Source organism: Cololabis saira, chromosome 4 (assembly GCF_033807715.1).
Source record: "Cololabis saira isolate AMF1-May2022 chromosome 4, fColSai1.1, whole genome shotgun sequence".
In the NCBI taxonomy this organism is placed as follows: domain Eukaryota; kingdom Metazoa; phylum Chordata; class Actinopteri; order Beloniformes; family Belonidae; genus Cololabis; species Cololabis saira.
The window spans coordinates 34,533,092-34,554,379 of NC_084590.1; the positions used below are offsets into that span (position 1 = coordinate 34,533,092).

At 37.9% G+C, this 21,288-nt stretch overlaps 1 protein-coding gene across 14 annotated transcripts in view; it reads left to right on the forward strand.

Annotated features, from left to right (window-relative positions):
- The first annotated feature begins 17,882 nt into the window (after positions 1–17,882).
- ncam1b (neural cell adhesion molecule 1b) overlaps positions 17,883–21,288 on the forward strand; it is a 90,186-nt gene continuing 86,780 nt past the window's right edge. For all 14 annotated transcript variants that reach the window (XM_061719564.1, XM_061719565.1, XM_061719576.1 and 11 more), the window contains exon 1: positions 17,883–18,171. In XM_061719564.1, coding sequence (XP_061575548.1) covers positions 18,120–18,171 — 52 coding nt within the window. In that variant the 5' untranslated portion in view covers positions 17,883–18,119. The remainder of the gene's footprint in view (positions 18,172–21,288) is intronic.

Below are 21,288 nucleotides of genomic sequence, written 5' to 3' on the forward strand. Positions count from 1 at the left end.
GAAAGGGAACGGTAACTCAAATAACCACTCGTTACAACCAAGGTATGTAGAGGTATGTAGAAGAGCATGATGCAAATGGGCGTAGCAGCAGAAGACAACACTGGGTGCCACTCCTGTCAGCTAACAACAGGAAACTTAGGCTACAGTTTGCACAGGCTCACCAAAATTGGACAACAGAAGATTGGAAAAACGTTGTCATGTCTAATGAGTCTCGATTTCTGCTGCGACATTCAGATTGTAGGGTCAAAATTTGGCGTCAACAACATGAAAGCATGGATCCATCCTGCCTTGTATCAACGGTTCAGGCTGGTGGTGGAGTAATGGTATGAGGGATATTTTCCTGGCACACTTTGGGCCCATTAGTACCAACTGAGCATTGTGTCAATGCCACAGCCTACCTGATTATTGTTGCTGACTATGTCCATCCCTTTATGACCACAGTGTACCATCTTCTGATGGCTACTTCCAGCAGGATAACACGCTATGTTATAAAGCGTGAATCATCTCAGACTGGTACTCAAATGGCCTCCACAGTCTCAGATCTCAGTCCAATAGAGCAGCTTTGGGATGTGGTGGAACGGAAGATTCGCATCATGGATGTGCAGCCAACAAATCTGCAGCAACTGCACGAAACTATCATGTCAATATGGACCAAACTCCCTGAGGAATGTTTTTTGTGAAGTTTGTGTTTTCAATAAATTCATCCAATCTGATTTCAAAAGGTTCTCTATTATTTTTGATAACTGAGGTAATAAAGAGACTGGTCTGTAGTTTGTGAAGTGGTGCTTGTTCCCACTTTTATACAGTTGTTGTAAATGAACCTGATTGAAATGATAAGTTACAGATACATTCCATCAATTATTTCACTCATGCCATGTCAATTAACATCAGTTGAATGTTTGTTATTCTTGTTTTTTTTAACAATCTCTAAAATGTAATTCTCTGTGACATAACTGAGAAACAATTGAACTGGGATTTCTGCCAATTAACATATCTAGATGGTTTTCAGATGGTCATGAATTTGTTTGTTTTTGTTTTTTTTGTTCAGTTCATGTATACAAAGAACTGATTAAAGCTTTCAGCTGCATCTTCCAGCGTACAATTTCCCCTTTCATTATGAATTAAGTATTTAGGATAACTATTTTCTCTAGTGCCCTTTTTTATAATAATATCTAGTATACTTCATTTTTTTGACATTGCTTTGGTTTTTATCTAATTGTTTATTATAATATAGTATTTTATATCTATGTTCTGCCTCTCTCTGTGTTTTAAGAAGTCATTGTAAAGAGAATTTTTCTTTTTACAGGTATTTTGTAGCCCCTAAAAAATGTATATAACTTATATATTTATAGAACTGAACCAATTAATTCTTAATGAATTGATTCCATCATTTAATTCAAACGCATTTAATCCTGTCAAACAAATATTTCAGTTACTTGAAGGTTTACTATTCTCGTCTTTAGTCTCACTTTTGTGAATAGCTGCAGCTAGCAGAGCTGCACTGTTTTGTTTTGTCATCCATTTGGTAAATCCTAAATTGCTGCACAAAATGAAACACAATAGGAGAATGATAAATATTTCAGCAAAGCCAAGAGGCTTTCAGATGATTTAGGTTCACTCCTTCCCCAGCTCTGCTGACGGGCTTATGTGCGAATGTTCATCATTAAAGCCATACGAAGATAAGGCTGTAGAGACTCAGCCTTGGATGCTCAACGGTTCTAACAAAGATGTTATAGGTTGCAGCTGTGTTTCTGCTCAATGTATTTTAGAACAACTTTGTTTAAATGTGCTGAATACAATTATCTTATTATACCTATCATTGCCAATACAGCTATGTGCGACATAGGTGCTCTTTGCTATAATTTCAAATATCTCTTGCTAAGACCCTAAAGTTCAGCACTGTATTGCACTTATTGTGTGGAGGAACTCAGCAACACAATGTCTGGTAGCTGTTAAAGTACAAATTCAAAGTTGCACTTCTGAATCAAACTGTGTGCTATTTCCAGCCTCAGATTCGGATGTGGGAGCAGAGTTGTTGAGGTTACTGTACTTTTAGATAAAAAGCAAAGGTGGGCTGGGGTCAGAGGAAATGAGCAAGAGCCAAAATGTCTTTGTTCTTATTTTTTCACACACAATCGATAGAAGTGAGCAGGGTCAAAGATGAAAAAACATCCCCCATCAAAGTCCTCCTGATTCCCGTTTGAAGCCTGTATTGTATGTCAATATGTGAGTTATCACACTCTTCCCTTTAGCACCTTTTTAGTTTTTAACTTTCGCACTCTTTCACTTTTTCCTGAAGACTTACTGCATTTACAGGAATCCTCTTCTGTGATTAACAACATATTGTTAAGTTATAATGTTTTACAAAGAAAAATGTGCGCTTACAGTTATATAGTCTCTGTGATGTACAGGGTGTATTGTGTTTTAGATCATTATGGACTCAGTAAAGAATTTTCTGCATTTATAGATTTTTACTCTGTTGTGTGATGGAGAAAAATGTATTCTTAAAGGTCTTATTTAATGATTTATGGTGAATCGCATGCCATGTGTGAAAATAAAGCCATAAAATCTTGTTATTTTTAAGTAATATATCAGCAATAATTTAGAAAACGAAAGTCCACTTAATTTCCGTTCTCATAGAGAGTTAGATGATCAATACTTTTCTCATAGTCTTTTTCTCATAGTTGGCTTATCTTATTTCTTGGCTGGTTTAGTTATATCCTGATTTCTCCTTCAGTGTCTTGGCAGCCGCTCGTGCCAAATAGTAATGCTTTAGAAGATCAAATTGCTATTACATACTTCAATTTTGTACTGAATGACTGATATAATGCATTAACCTGTAGGTTACAGAAAAGCTTGAAAAAAGGGCTGGATTAACTGGGAAAAACCAACAAATGTTCACATGCCCTCAGACCCTCAGGGAGCACCAAAAGTCCAAAGTTAACCAAAATAAATGCAACTGTCTAATTTTATTAGGAGCCCATAACCCCCCCTTGACCAAAGTGTTACTTCGGAGACTGATTTACTGTCTAAAAGATACACTTTGATAAGTATTTATGTGAAATTAGATAGTACCAGAAACATTATTTTGGATACATGATAAGATTTGTTTAAAATTGGTTTTCTGTCAGCTGATAGATGACTTAATCTGTACAGTGCTGATTGATGAAGGTTAAAACCGACATGTACGTTTAATGGGCAACTAAATAGCATCTTCTGAAGAATCTCTTTGTTCTTTTTTCAGTGGTTTTAATATGATAAGCTCTGACTGCAGCCTGGAGGGCTAATAATTCAGTGTTTGAGATCCAGCATAGTATATATATATATATATATATATATATATATATATATATATATATATATATATATATATATATATATATATATATATATATATATATATAATATTATTATATATATATAATAATATTATTAAAACATATCCTAATGCAAGTGGCTAAAAAATTAGTTCCTTTGAAAATCAACTGATGGGAGTATTCAGAGAAACCTTATATTACCAGGTTTTTAAATTGTAACCCTTTCACATCATGTTCTTTAGTTCCAGTCTTTGTCTGATGTAGACTTCAAGATCTTAACTTTTGTTCTTCGGTTCTGCTGAGAGTTGAACTAAAAGTGTTTCCTTTTTTCTTCCAGGTCTATTCAGGTCCTGCGTCTGCTTGTGCGTAGCGCGCACCTTATTTCAGGGATCAATCTAAAGGCACATTCAAAACCCAGCTGAAGTTATCATGGGGGCTGGAGCCAACCAAGCGTGGCAGAGTTAACTTCCAGGTGGGCTCGCAGGGTAGCAGACCTGCTGGTCTGGTGTTGATTATAGAGGCCAGAACATCATTGACACAAACACTGCAACCTGAAAAACCTGTTAAAGCTGGACAAAGTGAATGAAACACACTGAACGCTGCTCTGTTTGAGGTCTCCTACTAGGCACCTAATAACATAAGCTAGATTAAAGGCATGCAGCCAAATCCTGTCACTAGTCTTAAATCAAGTCAAATTGCTCTATTTGCTACTCTTCTGAGTTATAAGTGTATCCTACTGTTTGTACAGAAATTGCTACCAATTAATCTCAGACTGTCCATACATGTGTTCATTTCATCCATCATGTTTTGTTTGGACCTCATCTCCTTACTTGGATTGCAGAAAGCACCTTGGATGCACTGGTTGACTGGAAGCAGTGTCCTGCATATAATGTAGGATTTAGATCAAGAATTTGGAATTGAACTGAACAGAGCTGTATCAAAGCAAACTGAACAGAAGTCAAATGAAATTAAATGAACATAATAAAACTTGAATCCCCAGAGTGATATTTCCTTGTTGAGAATAAAAAGATACATTCACTGAATAAATACAAGAAGCTGACAAACTGTTGGAAAGGTAGAAGCGGAGCAGAGAGGGAGGCCTTGTAGAAATGTCCAGAGATCATGCATTTGAGGTGTTGTGTTTATAGCTGCGGATCCAAGTGAGTTGATGATGTCACATACAGTACACTTGACAGGTAAGACACATCGACTGTCTCAGTAGACACCGTGGACAGAAAGGGACTGCAGGCAGTTCAACATCCAGGTGCAGAGACCCTCCTTTACAGCTACACGTCGAGGAATAAACCATCTGCTGTTAACAGCCACTGAAGTCCTTCCTTTCAGCCCTGCTGCTTTGTTTACAGTCTGGGTCTGAAATCATGGTGAATCTGTGAGTACATTCAAACATGTATAACTTCCAAACTAAAAACGTACTTCTACCTGTCAAGTCTCCCATTTTGGCCGGGAAACTACCGTATTTTATCCCTTTTTCCCGCCGTCCTCCCGTATTAGTGTTTCCCTGTAACCTTCCGTTTTATAATATAATAATTTTTAAAAAGCATTACTGTGCCTCTCCAAAGTGAACTGTCACATGCCTCGCGAGAACTGCCCCTTGCTGTAGCCTGGGTGGTAATTGTCACGAGGTTACCGGCAACTCGGAACAACAAATCAGAGAGATGGATGGATGTAACGAGAGAGAAAGGATTTCTGCCCAAAAAGCAAATACTTCGTGTAAATATCTGGGAATGGAAATGGAAAATGTACTTTTCTAAAGAGGAACAGGACGGGGCACAGTTACGAGTTCTGAAAGATGTGTAACTGCGATTTTAGTGTCTCTCACGGGGAAAGGAACGATGTCCGTCAGCAGTACCAGCGTAGCTAGAGGCACAGAAACATGCTTCTGTATAATCCGTCAGGGAATGGCAGAGATTCACATGAATGAAAATGACAAACTAAAAGAAAATGTAAATGTTTCACTTGAAGACAATGTGTATATAAACTGAAAACATTCAAAATATGCTTTAAAATCACTTTTTGTGTTTTCATTTAAGCTCTTTTATAGGAATTACATACAGTACAGACCAAAAGTTTGTACACACATCCCCATTTGTTTGAATGAGAAGGTGTGTCCAGACTTTTGGTCTGTACTGTACATAGGAATGTCCACTGCATTTCAGTATCAACAAAGGTAGGCCTATCAGATTCTGAGCACATAATTGTAGTTTGTAAGTGGTTGACAGGTAATTACTTTAGATTTCTTGTAAATCTGTCTCATAAAATATAACGGATACTAGACCTCGGTTGGGCTGGTGGGACAGCGGCGGAAATGTCCCTTATTTTTAAATCCAAAACTTGACAGGTATGCTTCAGATTCACAAACGCTGCATAAAACCAAGATTTGATCTTCAAAACGTGCGTCTTCATGAATAGAAGTCACTCACAGATTAGCAGCAGGTTCCCTTTGCTCCTTGATTAGCATAAATCATCCTCAACCCGCAGGTCTACTTGTGGACATGGCACAAGGGCGGGGAAAAAAGAGACACAGCAAGAGGAGGAGATATTTGTCAGATGCAGAGATAGGGGTAATTTTAACGGAAATGGATCAAAGAAAAAGTATTTATTTTACTCAGTATGCTACAGGCATGACAGGGACCGGCAAGACGCAGGCCTGGAGAGATGACTCATTCAGTTGATGCCGAGTCTTTTTTCCCACGAAGCACCCAAGGGGTGAACTGAAAATGGATTGATACAAAGAAAAAAGACAAACACATAAACATAAGCATACCTTTACATTGACAAAACCATTTGCTGCAGACAACCAGGGTATCTAAAAGTAGAGAGATTCCTTGATCTTTTACAATGATACCTCATTACAGATGCCCTCATGGGAGTCAACAGCAAACCCCGAAGGTAAGTTTAACACTAAGTTATACACTGTTGCTCATGAAGTTGGAATAATTTTTGCTTTCAGAAACAGTCCTCTTTTTTATTTTTCCTTTCATGTAAAATAATGTCATGAGAAGAGTTAAAAAAGGCTTCTTTCCAACTTGTTGGCACATGTGCTTTATCACTATGCAGTGTGGCAGCTGGGGGACTGATTCCTTTTAACACATCATTACTTTTGACACACATTTTAGGGAATATTGGGTAGGAATAATAGTTATAGTACAATTATTTCCTTAAATGCAGACTATTTAAAATTTGTTGACCCACTTTTTTGTAAATGCAATAATTAAATCTGCAGAAGAAGGTGACGTTAAGGAAAAAAAATCATGTTTTTTAAAGTAATTATAAAATTATTTTATGAATTGGAAGCAATCCCTGTTTCAGCTGTTTGTGAATTATGTAAAATCGGCATCAGTCAAAAAAAATGTGTTCAATTGATCATTTATTCTCATGTAAAATATAGGTTTTAAAGCTATCTACTTATTGTGAAGCATGCTAATGTAAAGTCTGATCATAACAAGTGATATTTATGTGCACTCTACATATACAGTATACGCAAGTTCTAAGCATGATCACTAGCAAGAGTGGATTCAGTTTGTACCTTCAAAAACATCAACTATTACAGCAGAACTGCTAATACTTCTTAAATGTGGACACATTCTTACATTTTTCTCTGCAAACAGTTTTTGCCCAGAATTGTTCTGCTTTTACTGTATGTCAGTCTCGGCTTAAAGGCAGGTAGAGAGGTGTTTGAGTCCAGAATACAGTCCCGCTGCTATGTCTTGGTGGATCTAATAGAACTTAATTCCCAACGGTCCCGCTTTGTCTTCATTAGTGATTCTCACATCAGTGATTTCATGTTTCATGACAACTGAGAGAACAAATGGTTTGTACTTCTTCTCCCTTTCTCTTCATTTTACTCCCATCTTTCTTCCTTGACGATTCCTCTTCCATTCAGTGGATTTGAAGTCTTATTCCGGTATTAGCTGGTCTCTGGAAAGCTTCAGTCATCTGCTCCCACATGTAAACAACTCTCCCATTGTCATAGTTACTCATCATAACAGATGTTGAAAAGTACCAGAATTACCAGCAGAAATCCTTTAAGCAGCAAAGCATCCAAACCGCTTTTGGAAAATATTTCAGAAATCTGTGTTTTAACAGAAAACAAGCTCAGTTGAAAAAATCTCAAGATGATGCAAGAGAAACGGCAACAGGACCGGAGCTGCTGCAACAGGCTGCCACCAATGAAGTTCCATTGTGATGGATGTATAACACCTCCCCAGATGCAACATCTGTACCGAACTCATTGAACATCATTAACAGATTGTTGTTTTTGTACATATTAAGGATTTATTGCAAGACTTTGTTATAGAGGTGTAGCAATGAGGCATTTGCATAGTATGTTTTGAAGGTGATGACAGTGATGAATGTTTCTATGGTGCAAGACAAGGTGAATACTTTTTACCGCACTGATGGAGCTGGGGGGAAAATGGCCATGAGAGCTGTTTATCAGAAGCAGAATCCCAGAAAAAGCAGCAGCTGCAGTTGTAAGATTTTCTTTTTTGCCTCGATCCAGTGGACATCATGCTGCTGCAAACAACCTCTGTGTTTCAGTTTGATGAAATACATCTGCACACTCCTCGACCATAGGCAGAGAGTGCGAATGTAGTGGCAAAAAGCATGTGGAAAAATGAAAAGAAATGCAATTAACTGAACTATGGAGGAAGATTTCATTCTCCAATTACTGACAAGGATAATTTCTGAAGACAACACATCAGCCACACCCGATTCAGTGCACATGGCTGACTTCAAGTGATTTGGTGTGTGTATTAAACTTTCTCTCAAATGGAGAGCTGGGTCACGTGCAGCTGGCAAAGAGGAAAAAAAATCTACTATCTATTATATGCCATTTTACAAATGACTCCTCTTTCAGAGCCCAAAAGTGATCAACATTTGAGTCAATTAATTTCTAATCACCTTTGTTTCCAGTCCATGCATACATTTTCCTGGGAGAAAGAGAAATCTGTTTAAGTAGATATTTGCTTCCCCCACCTGGCAGAAAGACCACATTACAGCAATAATGTCCCGTTTCTGGACGTGTCGATTTATGCTCGGATACATATGCATGCTGTGATGTTTCCGTATCACTAGGTGGAAGCAGATACAAAAGAAACATTTGCCCTCCAACGACACAGGGTCGACTTCCAGTAAAGTTTAAAATCTAAAGATATTAACATTTTAAACGTTATTAATGTGTAGATTAGATACAAAAATAAAGCACAGCCAGCGGCATAATAAGATGCAGCCCTAATTTGTGGATGAGCCAGTTTGTGTTGTGTTTGTATGTAAATATATACAGTGTTGACACATCTGTGCCTATTTATTTTATTTAGCTGTTATCCTTGATTTCTGTAAATCTGGGAAAACATACAGCATGAATTTACCAGACTATTGTCAAGGAATACTGTACATAATACAGTGACACTGTCCATTATGGACTTCTCCAAATAGTTAATACTGTTTTCAGCTGGATTTTGACATTTTAGTTTCAAATGTAAGTGTTTTTTTCTTCTTCTTTTTTTTAGGGATGTTAGAAGAGTCTGTTGGTCAGTGGTCACAGAACATTTTGTCTGATATTCTGTATTGAAATAAAGAGGCAGGGAAGAGGCAACGTCACTTGTCTTGACTGGAAAACACTGGAATATAAGCCCTCTTTGTACTTGAGGCTAGCTGAAGCATCTGGCACTTACACTTAATGTCTGCAGTGGTGACAACAGGCCTCCATATAAGTCATCTCTGAAGAATGAAATCTTTATGGTTGGAGAGCTGTTCAGGATTGGATACTCCGTCCACTCTGGTTTTGTTATTACATCATAAAAATGCACTTGGTTAAGTCTGTGTAAGGTCTATGTGTTCTGATACGTGTGGTCATACGTTAGCTTCGTCAGAGTCCTCCGCATCTCTGCCTTTGCAGATTAATATCAGCAGTCCACAAAGGAGCCTTGTGTGCGCAGCAGGACCGAGTCTCAGGACAATGAGTCCACTGTGTGACAACACCATCTCCCTGTGATGCTAACTGATACACACCTCCTGGGTCTGCGATTATAGGACGAACAGTCTTTCAGCGATGAAGGTGGTAATGTTGTAATGCAGCTGGTCAGGTTTTCTCAGAGCTTTTCACAGGGTCATTCGGTTACACTGCGGCATGCTTGGATTGGAGTAACGAGAAGCTTTGACATTTGTGCATTTTTGCTTTTGAATTGATTTTACTGTTGTAACACTGAAAACACCATTAGCCTTTGCTTTTGTACTGAATGAGAATTCTTTTTTCAATTAAATTGTTGTTGCTCAAGCAAACTACAAATATCAATGGAGGTCGTGTGGAGACCTTTTCGTGAAAAGTCGACAATTTCCTGAGGTTTTAAAGAAATCTTGGTGGCATGCTTTGATAAAAGAAAAATACCACAGAAGTACAGCACAAAGGCTCACTTTTTAACTCTGGCATTACTGAACTAGTCTCAGGAAGCATTTCTAAGGGGGTGGAGTCGACCACATGGCTCCACGCTATTCCACCCACTACTGTTCTTTGGGGTCTGCCTCTTTTGATGGTCGTGTGAAAGCTTTGTGCTACTCACTTCTGGGGTACAGCAACTTGATGAGGAGACGGGTGGAGATAAAGATGGGGAGGCTAGATACTTATAGATACTATACTTATTATGGTGTGTAATGTCACCAGACTCTACAAAAAGAGAAAAGGGCTCAATGAATTATGTTATCATTAAACTTGGCATCTTACAAAAAAAGGGGGAAAGATTTAGCGTTGTTGAGTTTTTGAGTTGTTAATGTCTTCAAACACCCAAAAATACCATATCAAGTACAAAAGAAGTATTGTTATTATAATATATTACCTTAAATTAATCAGATGTAATTTATTTTTAGGACTTCCACTGCCCAAAATAAAGTGACTGAGTTAATTATATTGAAATTTTTGAGTTGGTACTGTAGCTCTGAAAACGTGCTGAAAACGTGAATTTTTTGCTTTCACAATACGCTGCATATTTCTATTCAGACGTTGCCAAAATGAGGGAAAATGTCATACCAGCAAACACTTCAAAACATCCTTCTGTTGTCTCAATCAAAGGGAACCAATTATTGTAACTCAGTTGTTGTTGTTGATTTGTATGTATATATATATATATATATATATATATATATATATATATATATATATATATATATATATATATATATATATATATATATATATATATATATATATATATATATATATATATATATGTATATTCCTTAAATATCTTGGACATGAAATGTTTGTGATTGTCCAATTGCCTTCGAGGTAACGGTGAGGAACTGGGAATAAAAATCAACAAATCATCCAATCACGTGAAGAGGCAGACAGCACGGAGCCTGCCTGCAGCACAATCACCACGCTGAAGAAGCACAGGAGTGGATCTTGATGGTAAAGGAAGATAAAAAAGAAAAATAAATAAAAGGAAAAAGTAGGTCTTACAATACTAGTGGTTGGGGAGAGAGAATAGCCTAGAAAGGTATGTTTACAAGTAAGATAACACAAAACTAAATTCACAATATACAAATGTGCAATTGTTACTTTTTTTTGTCAAATTCAGTATTGTTACCTGAGCCAAGATTTTTGAATTCATCTTTGCTTTGTCGACTGAGGCTGGGAAAAATTGGTTTCAGCAAGTTCTGCTGCTGACCTGAAAGTGTTTTTTGATGTCATGACATTAACAATGTAGATTTTATTGTCTATCCATCCATCCATTATCTATAGGCTTTATCCTTTGAAGGGTCACGGGGGTCTGCTGGAGCCTATCCCAGCTCATTTCAGGTGACCAGTCCATCGCAGGGCCACATATACAGTATACACACAACCATGCACACTCACACTCACAATTTAGAATCACCAATTTACCTAACCTGCATCTTTTTGGACTGTGGGAGGAATCAGGAGTACCCGGAGGGAACCCACGCAAGCACAGGGAGAACATGCAAACTGCACACAGAGAGACCCATGCCTGGGCCTGGGAGTCGAACCGGGGACCTTCTTGCTGTGAGGCAACAGTGCTAACCACTAAGCCACCGTGCTGCCCTGCTTTTATTGTCCATTTAAAGAAAAATATATTAACCTAAAGGAGAAACTGCCACCTTGGAAGCATTTATTTACAGAAAGACATGTGCTCGCGGTGAAATAATTGACACATGCTATTACCACAGACTATTTTCACCCTGCCTTCAGCTCCAGTGTGTTTTTGTTCGATTTTCTTTTGTCTGAACCTTATTGATTATGTAATCCACACCATGAGTCTCATAGAGAAGCATTTTTTCCAAGCAGTATAGGCTACAATCCAGTAATCACAGCTTCCCTCTCTCCCTCATTACTTAGACTGTTACTCACTGAACATATTGTCCATGTACTTCTCCCTGTACTGCCGACCTCTGCTTTTATCTCATGACCGAGAAAAGAAACATTCAAACATACTGTGACCTGTTACAGAGGTGGAGGAGGTAAGAGGGGCTATTTTAACCTTCTTAGGGTGTCGGGTGTGGGTGGGTGGATGGATGAGTGTATACATACAGTACATACATACAGTACATACATACAGTACATACATACAGTACATACATACAGTACATACATACAGTACATACATACAGTACATACATAGGTAAATACAGAGATGGATAGAATTGAAGTTTCATGGGAATTCAGGAAAACTTTAGCACATAAACATGAATATGAAAGACATATTCAGCTCAACAATATTTAAGTCGATAGCTCAGCGTGACTGCATGGACAAGTTCTTTTTCTCCAAAATATTCTTAAAAAACAGTAAGATTAAGGTATTTGGCAGCCTACGTTATGCTGCCACATGGGAGATGAGGGTGACATACAGGTATATTACAACAAACGTTAAAGCATAATCATGCTCAGCTAGACAGAGTTCTCAGATGGAAAGAAGTTGTCAGTTTCCTGCGGACGGAGAGAAAAAGAAGTCTCCAGTTAGGATTTTTATTTAGAATATAGCTGACAAGACGTGTGAGAATTCATAGCCGTGCAAACTTCCTCAAGCTGAAGATTTAAATCTGTTCATGCATCACTTTTCAATACGCGCTTCATCTTGCTGAGGGATGCAGGGAAGTGGGCTGGAGCCTTCTCCAACTGTCATCAGGTATTACAGGATCATGACAATCAAGACTGCACGATCACATTTACTCCTATGTACAATTTAGGATCACTAGATTACCAACATGCATAATTTGGAGAGGATATAAGAGAGCGCACTCAGACAAAACCCATTGAACTAGGAGTAGATTCATACATTTATCCTAATTTTCATCCTTGAAAAGAAAATTGAATTGAAAATTAGCTTAGCTAACAATAAGGAAACATTTGAACAAAAAACAAGTTCATTTACCTTTCAGCTTCAGCGCACACTGAATTAAAGACTACACTAAATGTGTGGGGCATTTTTATATGAATGAGTCATCACCTGAGTCATACTTTTCCTGTCTGATGATGAGGCACGAACGTCGGTCAAATCACTGCAGTTTGAAGCTCCACCGAGTACACATCCTTATTCCCTTTCTCTCCCCTTCTCCCTAAGCGTTACGTCTTTGCAGATGGCTGCTGAGTAGAGGAAAGAGTGTCTGTGCATGTCTTCGGGTCTACACTCCCTTCGGTGGTATGCTTGGAGTGAATATCTGTAAAAGGATAGGCTGAGGCAAATGTGCACGATTTTGACCACAATAAATTTTTTTGGCCAGGCCGCAGTCTGATTTGGGTTTATCAGATTTTGGCACATTGCAGCTCTTTTGCAAGCCCCACAGTGCAAATAAAAGTCAAAGCATCTCTCAGGCCGTTTGGAGCTACAATATGATTTGTTCCTGCCCTGCAGGAAGACCGAACACACTCTTCACTCGCTTCTCTGTTCTCTAATTCAATTTACAGCCTAAAAAATGGGCAGTCTTTAGCGTGAAGCACTCTTTAGTCAGTGGTTGGCTGAGAGAGGTCAGGAAAGTATGTGAATAACAGCAGCACCACATCAACAGAACACAAACTAAATGACAGTGGTTTGCCTTACTGTATTTCAACTATGTGTGAAACTTACTGTAGCACTTAATGCCATATTTATGAACAGTGATTTATTTTTCTTTTCAATAAATCAGAGTCTAAGAGGATTTTTTTTTTAATGCGATTTTGTCTCAACTTATTCCTCTCTCCCAGTGACAGCTAAGTTGGGGCTCTAGCAACCCTACAACCCTCTTTGGGATGCAGAAGAAGAAAAATGAATATATGAATTTCATTTCTTCAATGAAAAACGAATTTTTGTCAAATAACTAATTTGATTTCTTGATCCATTTTGTTTCATCTGAAGTACAGGGAGAAGTGAAGACGGAAATAACCTAGTTTTCAAATGTTGCCATCTGAGCTGGAAGTGTTCACAGCCCACTGTTTGTGACAAAGCTTTGGCTTCACACTTTTTCTCAGTTGCTGTAGATCTTTTGAACATGGAAAATAATTAAGTGGATTTCTCAATGCAATTCTTATTGAATAAAAACAACATGTCCTCTTATAGAAGCCTATACCTAATTTACATTATTTTACTTTTTTTATTTGTTATTTCTTCTGGTCCTTTGTTATTGTTTACCAACTGTCTCAGCAGGTTGACTATGTTGGACTCAACATATTTTTTTGATGTGAACCAAAAATAAGGTTTTGAAATCAGTGTTTGGTAGTGTGCAAGCCTTCACTTTCTGTATCAATTTCAACAAGGTACTCTAGGTATAAGGGAAAGTAAAACTTTAATTTCCCTGTAGGTCATTGTGCCTTAGAGCCAGGAGAGTAACGCACATGATGCAGAACAAACCACCCAGACACAACCCCACATTCAAAAAAACCTCACTATACTCTACACACTCACTTTAAATCACATAGTAGAATAGTACAAATTAGGCTAAGGTAATGAAATATTGCAATTCAATTAATAGTATAATAGTAGAAGGAACAAAATACACCTGTCTAGTGTTTCCTAGGGAAACTGAGCCTATGGCCTGATGGGACCAACTGCAATTCTGCTTTTAAAATCTATTAAAGAGTCAGTCACAATTCCCAGTATTTTATAAATACTGAAGATCATGGGGTTTGCACAAATGATTACATTCTAGCTTTTTTATGTTTTTAAAGTTAAGACTGTCAACATTAATTGCAGGAAAAAACAAAAAACCCATTGTGAAGATATGCTGTAACATTATTGGTGCTACATTTAAAGATTTGTGAGAAAAAGCTGTTAATGAAGTACCACTTTTTTGGATATGGGAGATAGATTTCATGCACAGGTCAGGATTCATGCTTAGGCTTTAATTGTTTATGTTTCAGTTTATTGACAAACCACATTTGAATGCTTTGGGGCAAAGTTACGCTTTTTACCCAGCTTTGATCATAATGGCTCGCAGTTGCTGTCCTTATTTTATCTAAAATGTTATTTTCTCATTTTGGTTTCTTCTACTTCTCCCTACTTTTTGCTCGTCTTCTCCTTACATCTCTTCTTGACCTTGTAAATTTCTTTATGGCATCTTCTGATTTGATTGCATTATGTTTGGAAAGTGAAGGCTTGCAAGATGCAGATTTATGCTAATTTAGAGAACTAATTAATTACTGATGCATCCAACACTTTGAATGGTCCTCTTTAATAGAAAAAAAGCTATCTTCATCACCCGAACAAACTGGAAAAATGTGATTGTCTAGCTATGAAAACTGCTTGATCCATTGTATGCGCAGAATTGATCACTGGATGTTTTGGGAGTAAAACAATTTAGCTTAATTGACTAGACATAAGCAATTGATAATTAAGAGAGCATATAATTGTATAATCACTTGCGTCAATTTTGCACCAATGTGCAGCAGCTTATTGGTTAGCACTGTTGCCTCCTAGCAAGAAGATTCTTGGTTCAGTTCCCGGACACAGGAGTGTGGTGTTTACAGGTTCTCCATGTGCTTGTTTGGGTTTTGTTCAGGTACTCCAGCTTTGTACCACAGCCCAAAAAGATGTATGTTACTTGGTTTGTTAATTCTAAATTGCCTGTAGGTCTGAGTGTGTGTGGGGTTGTTTGTCTATATATAATGTGGTCCTGCAATGGACTGGTGACATCTGTCCTCTGTGACCCCATATAGGATTAAGGAGGTATAGAAAATCAATAAATTAGCAGTCATTAATAAAAAAAGAAACAATTTTTAGTTAAATTGGCCATGTATTTGAACCCCCCCCCCCCCCAAAAAAAAAAAAAAAAAAAAAATACTGTGGTGCTTCTAACCTAATGGATATGATAATGGTAAAAAATGCTTCACTTTCTGGTTAAATTGATAAATGGAAAAAATTATTTATTAATGCATTTTTACCATCAAAGGGTGACATATATCCATCAACACTTTTTGTGCATTTATCATTAAGAAATGAATATGGTCTGTTAATGCAAATCACACTACGGTAACATACATTTACAATTCATTTAAACAACTGTTTAATCACGTATAAATATCTTGGAACTGTCATCGACAACAAATGGAACTTTGAGGCAAACTGTCAAGCTGTGTACAAAAAGGGATGCCAGCGCCTGTTTTGTCTGAGAAAACTGTCCACTTTTAACATTGCCAGGACCATGCTGATCTTGTTTTATCGTGCTTTTATAGAATCAGTTTTATCTTTCTGTCTTGCTTCATGGTTTGGAAATGTGTCCTTTAAAAACAAAAATTGTTTAAACCAAATCGTGAAATGGTCAAGCAAGCTGATTGGTGAGTCTCAGCTTCATCCAGAATACCTGTATACTAATCAGTTACAGAGGATAGCTGGCTCTATCTATCGAGAAATTGCAACATAACCTTGTATTTATGTTTAGTATTGTTTCCTTTATCTTGTTTTTATGAAAAGGCAAATTTTTTATCCTTTGGCTTGGTTTGAATATTTTAGTGTTTTTATCTACTGATGTTTTAACTTATCTTGCTTCTCATCTTGGGGCCGTCCTATTTGTTCTTTGTTCTTTTTGCCAAAACACTGTTGTCACTTTATCTTGTCCTGTGTTGTTGAGTGTATGGTTTTGGATTGTATGAGGAAGCACTCACTGTAAACCAAATTTACCCAAGGGTACAATACATAAATCTATCTAATCCCTAATGACAACCCAGAACGGCTCTAAGGTGTTTGAATAAAAAAATACACAGTATGTTCAAGCACCCAGTTACAAAAGCTTATGATAGGTGTGTCTTGAGGGGAACCTTCATCCCAATGTGTTGCTGAAAGTGTGAAATATGAGCTATATGAGCGGTTTCAGATGAATAAACTCTCTCCTAATACATCCAAATCAAATTTAATGATATTTTGTAATAAAAATAAAAGATACACTAAGGAAGAGGAAAAAATATTCATAGACAATGTTGAATTAACTCAAGTTTCTTCTATTAAATTCTTAGGTGTCATAGTTGGATGGAAAATTAACATGGAAGAGCCATACTGAACTTCTCTGTAAAAAAACTATGAGGTCAATCGGGTATTTTGAGTAGAATACGATCACCGGTGAATCAATCTTGTATTTTAACTTGTTTTTATAGCTTAATTTATCCATATATTGTGTATTGCAATTCTGCATGTCCTACTTTTCTCAATAAGATCCTGCTAGCCCAAAAGAAATTTTTTGAGAATGGTTACTTTTGCCAAAAAAACAGAATCTTCTATTCTTCTTTTTAGAAAATGTAATTTGTTATCTGTCTTCAATGTGAACATCTATCATACCTGTGTGTTTGTGTATAAGTATGTATATTCATCTCATGACCTGCCACTCAGCTTCCAGAATTTTTTTAAGTTTTCCTCAGACATCCATTCATATCAGACATGACACTTTATGCCGGACTTCACACAATCAACGCACTTTAAAAATACAGAGGACCCTCCCTATGGAACAATTTACCTACATCACTAAAATCAATATCTTCACTGGCTTTGTTCAAAAAACACTTTTTTATATTTAAAATAATTCTTTAGTTAAGATCAGAATCGCTTCTGGAGTTGTTAAATTGTACTTCTTTTCATGCAATTATCCTACATCTTCATCATTTTTCCCATCTTTCAATAATTCAGTATTGTTTTTCTTTATCATGCTAAATTTTCATTTTCTGTTTTATATTATGCATTTCTATATTGTGTTTTTGCTTTGAAGTCAGCTGCTACTACTGCTGTTTTATAAAGGGGAGACATTTTCATAAGCCTTTTTGGCTTCCACCTCTCCTGCACAATGTTTAATTTGACCATTGTTTTTACTGTTTATACAGGTTCTGTTTTATGTGCAAATAAACTAAACTAAACTAAATCTATTGTGGTCTCGGGAATAAACCTTCAACGTAATATCTCACATCTCTTATTTTTGTATTCTTAATCATTATCATCGAACAGCAAAAGGCTGATATCGCACGATCATTGTGCTCGCAGGGATTTCCCCACCACAGTGCTTTTTCTTTGAGGCTGGCGCACTATTTTGCCAGAAGATCCCCCTTCATTGACTGCGCGGAGTAATCCCCGTGTGTGAGGAGGCTCCGCCTGTCAGTCAGACTTTGAACTGTGCACTGGCGCTCATCACCGCTTATCTGCGACCGCTGCCTGTCATCAAAGACGCTGCTGCTCACACTCATCACCCGCCAGTTCACATATATAGATTAGGAGGAACAGATGCTGAGAGTAAACCAGAGGCCAGTGTCGTAGGGGACCGAGCCGGAGATTAGACGTTAGCTGCGCTACTTAACGTCCAACGGTTACTCGGGGAGTTGCGATGGTCCAGTCCAGGGATATTTTCTTAGCTTTGCTACTCGTGGGCTGTGCAGGTAATGATGATTTTTATTATTATTATTATTATTATTAATAATATTATTATTGAAACTCCACGAGTTTAATTCAGACAGTGTTGTGTTGTTATTTCTCCGACTACAATGCCCATTTTGCAGGCTTGTTCCCTGGTCGGACCGCAGGGCGCCTGCCTGCCTCCTCCGCCCGCAGGCAGGTAGACGCGCTGCGTCTGCTGCTAAAGGCTGATTTATGGTTCCGCGCAGAGCCTACGGCGTAAGGAACGCGGCGACGCGCACCGTACGTAGCGCGTCGCCGCGTCCTTACGCCGTAACCCTACGGCGTCGGCTGTGCGTCGATTTAACGCGGGACCATAATTCAGGCTTAATGAAGGATAAACCTGTTCCCTACACACACACACACACACACACACAAGGGCACAAAGCGATGTGGTCATCGCGTGACAAGCCTGTGCGCTGACTTGGCATTATTGCACATTACAAAAAAAAAAAAAAAAAAAAGGATGCAGAGAGGGGGCTTTAAAACTGTGTTATAAGTGAGGACGTTTACACCTCGCCCCTGCGTGTGTGTGTGTGTGTGTGTGTGTGTGTGTGTGTGTGTGTGTGTGTGAACATGCGGGGATTATACATGTCTATGTGCAGTCGTGTCGACCCTCTGCTTGGATGGGACGTGTTTGTTGTTGATGGGGAGTGATGCTTGGCACACACTAATACGCACACTAAGCCTCCTGGGCTGTATCACCATCTCTCAGTTAAAGGTACACTGCAAAAAAAATAAAAAATGCTTCTTTTTTTTTATTTTGCGTGGTGGTATGGGGGAGTTGGTGGTTTACAGAAAACCATGAGCAATATTTAAACTCCACCAGGGACATTGGTGGGCAATCTTTCTTTATTTAATTTATGCTCGCTCCCCCTCCCTCTTTCTCTCTATCTCTCCCTCCCTCCCTCTCTCTCTCTATCTCTCTATCGCTCCCTCCCTCTCTCTCTCATGGACAGCAAGAACAACTTCTACTCTGAATCATCTGTTATGTAATCTGATGCCACGATGCAGGCTTTGAATGAGACCCCTCTAACTTGTTAAATGTGTTGTTACATAAGTCTAATTGAGGGAGTTTTGTGTGAAATTACATTTTAATAACATCCGCACGCCCATACTTGATTAAGGTGATTAATTTGATGTGAGAGGTGCTTATCTTTTGAAGTAGTGTTCTTAGGCACACCAGCCCCAGGATTTTCCGTGGGATAGCCTTTTAATCCTTCACGTGCAATCCGATGTGCAGGGGTGTTCCTCGTGCAAGAGAGGGAAACGCAGTGGGAGTGCAGCCATTAGTGCATTGTGATGATAATGTTGATCTCTTTCGTTTTCTCTCCGACAATATCAAGACAAAACTGTAACTGTGTAAGACTTTTAGTCGCAGAATTTAGTGGATGCATGTCTGACTCTTGTGCTACTTATTTAGAAATTAATTTGACATCATTTACACTTAAAAACACCCGTATATTAAAGCATAATTATCCACTGACTGTTAGTGAATAGCTTACTAAAGCATAATTATATATTAAATGGATTAGATAATATCTAGAGGGCAAATTGTAAAGCTTTAGCTAAATTATCTTAAACAATAGCCTTGCCAGTTTAATTATATGCGTGTGTTTTGTAGTGAATAACATGGATTTTATACATTTATGTGAAATCTGGAATTAAAGGGTGAGTAGGTGATCATTTCTAGAAGCATTTTTGCTTTTATTGGTTAAAATATAGGGTACATCCGAGTAATAAATAATTCAAGAAGTGGTCTGAGATTGAAATGGAAAAATGTCTGCGGTGTGCGGAGGCTGAGGCACTGAAAAAAACATGCAACCATTTTTTTTTTTTAATGGGCCAAGGGAAATTATTTGTTGTCCCGTCTGTCAGTCAAGCTATGTGCTCTTTTTCTCATGTGACTGGTGTTGAAGGCGAGCAGGTAGAGGTGGATCTGCCATCAGCTGTCGGGAGTAACCCCTCTGTAAGTTGCACCGGCATAACGGACGAGATCAGCCTGTTTTCGGCTGAAGAAGAGTGTATTTGAGACAGCTCCAGCCAAAAAAAGACTGGATTCTGAAAGTAGTGTAATGAAAGTTAATAATGGTGTGGTGCTTCCTTGTTGCTGACAGTTGAGGAAACAGAAGGGATTGAGAATTGATGCCTTCTGTTGGATAGGTAATCATTTTTTTACTGCTTTTCACATGTCATAAATGCTCCAGGTGGTTTGACGCCTTGTCACTCAGATGGAACATGAGGAAAACCGTGTTCATCTCCTGCCTGCAATATGTGCCTTTGCTGTATGTTAATGTCAGCAGGATTGCATCACATCTGCTGGTTTTGGGCATGCATGTGTTTCTATGTTGGAAGTGTTATTCTGGAGGCATAGTTTCTGATAGGGCTGTAAGTTTTTTGAAAATAATCTAATTGCCATTTTTTTCCCCCCGAATATTGCGATTATGATTTATACCATTTTTTTTACTTTTTCATTAAAACCCAATGGGTGGATATAATACTAACATACTATTATACACATTTAGCATCTTTGTTTCAATATTTATTTTCATATATCAATTTAGTCAGTAAATACAATATACAGACTGATAATAATGTATGGCCTGCTCTTTTTGTTTTTAGTTTTAACCAGATCGCTTCAACACCACCAACCAACAGATCTTATACCTCAAAAACAAGTTTAAATATGAAATTATGACAAAACAAGGAAGGTTATACACAGTTAAAATAGTTAACTGGTTAACTAATAGTGTTAACTAAGAGTTAACTAATATTGGGACCAATGAAAATGCAGTGAAATAGTACTAACATTTTTACAAAGTGAATAATACAATGGAATGTGTTCCAGAGTTAATTTATTTCTAGTTTTGGCAGTTTAGGTATTGTGTTTTCTTTAACTGGACCTGGTCTAAGGCCTTACTGCTCTGAAATGCAGTAGAGCGGTTCTTCAGTCTTGTGGTGATTCAGAAACTAACTTCAGTGTTAGCACAGCTCGCTCCTGCTCCATTTCAAAGTGGGACAGTTAAACTCGCCGAAGGGGTTAAAGAAAGGTAATACCGATCTGATGTTGTTGCTCGTTATAGCATCTCTTTCAAGGTTAG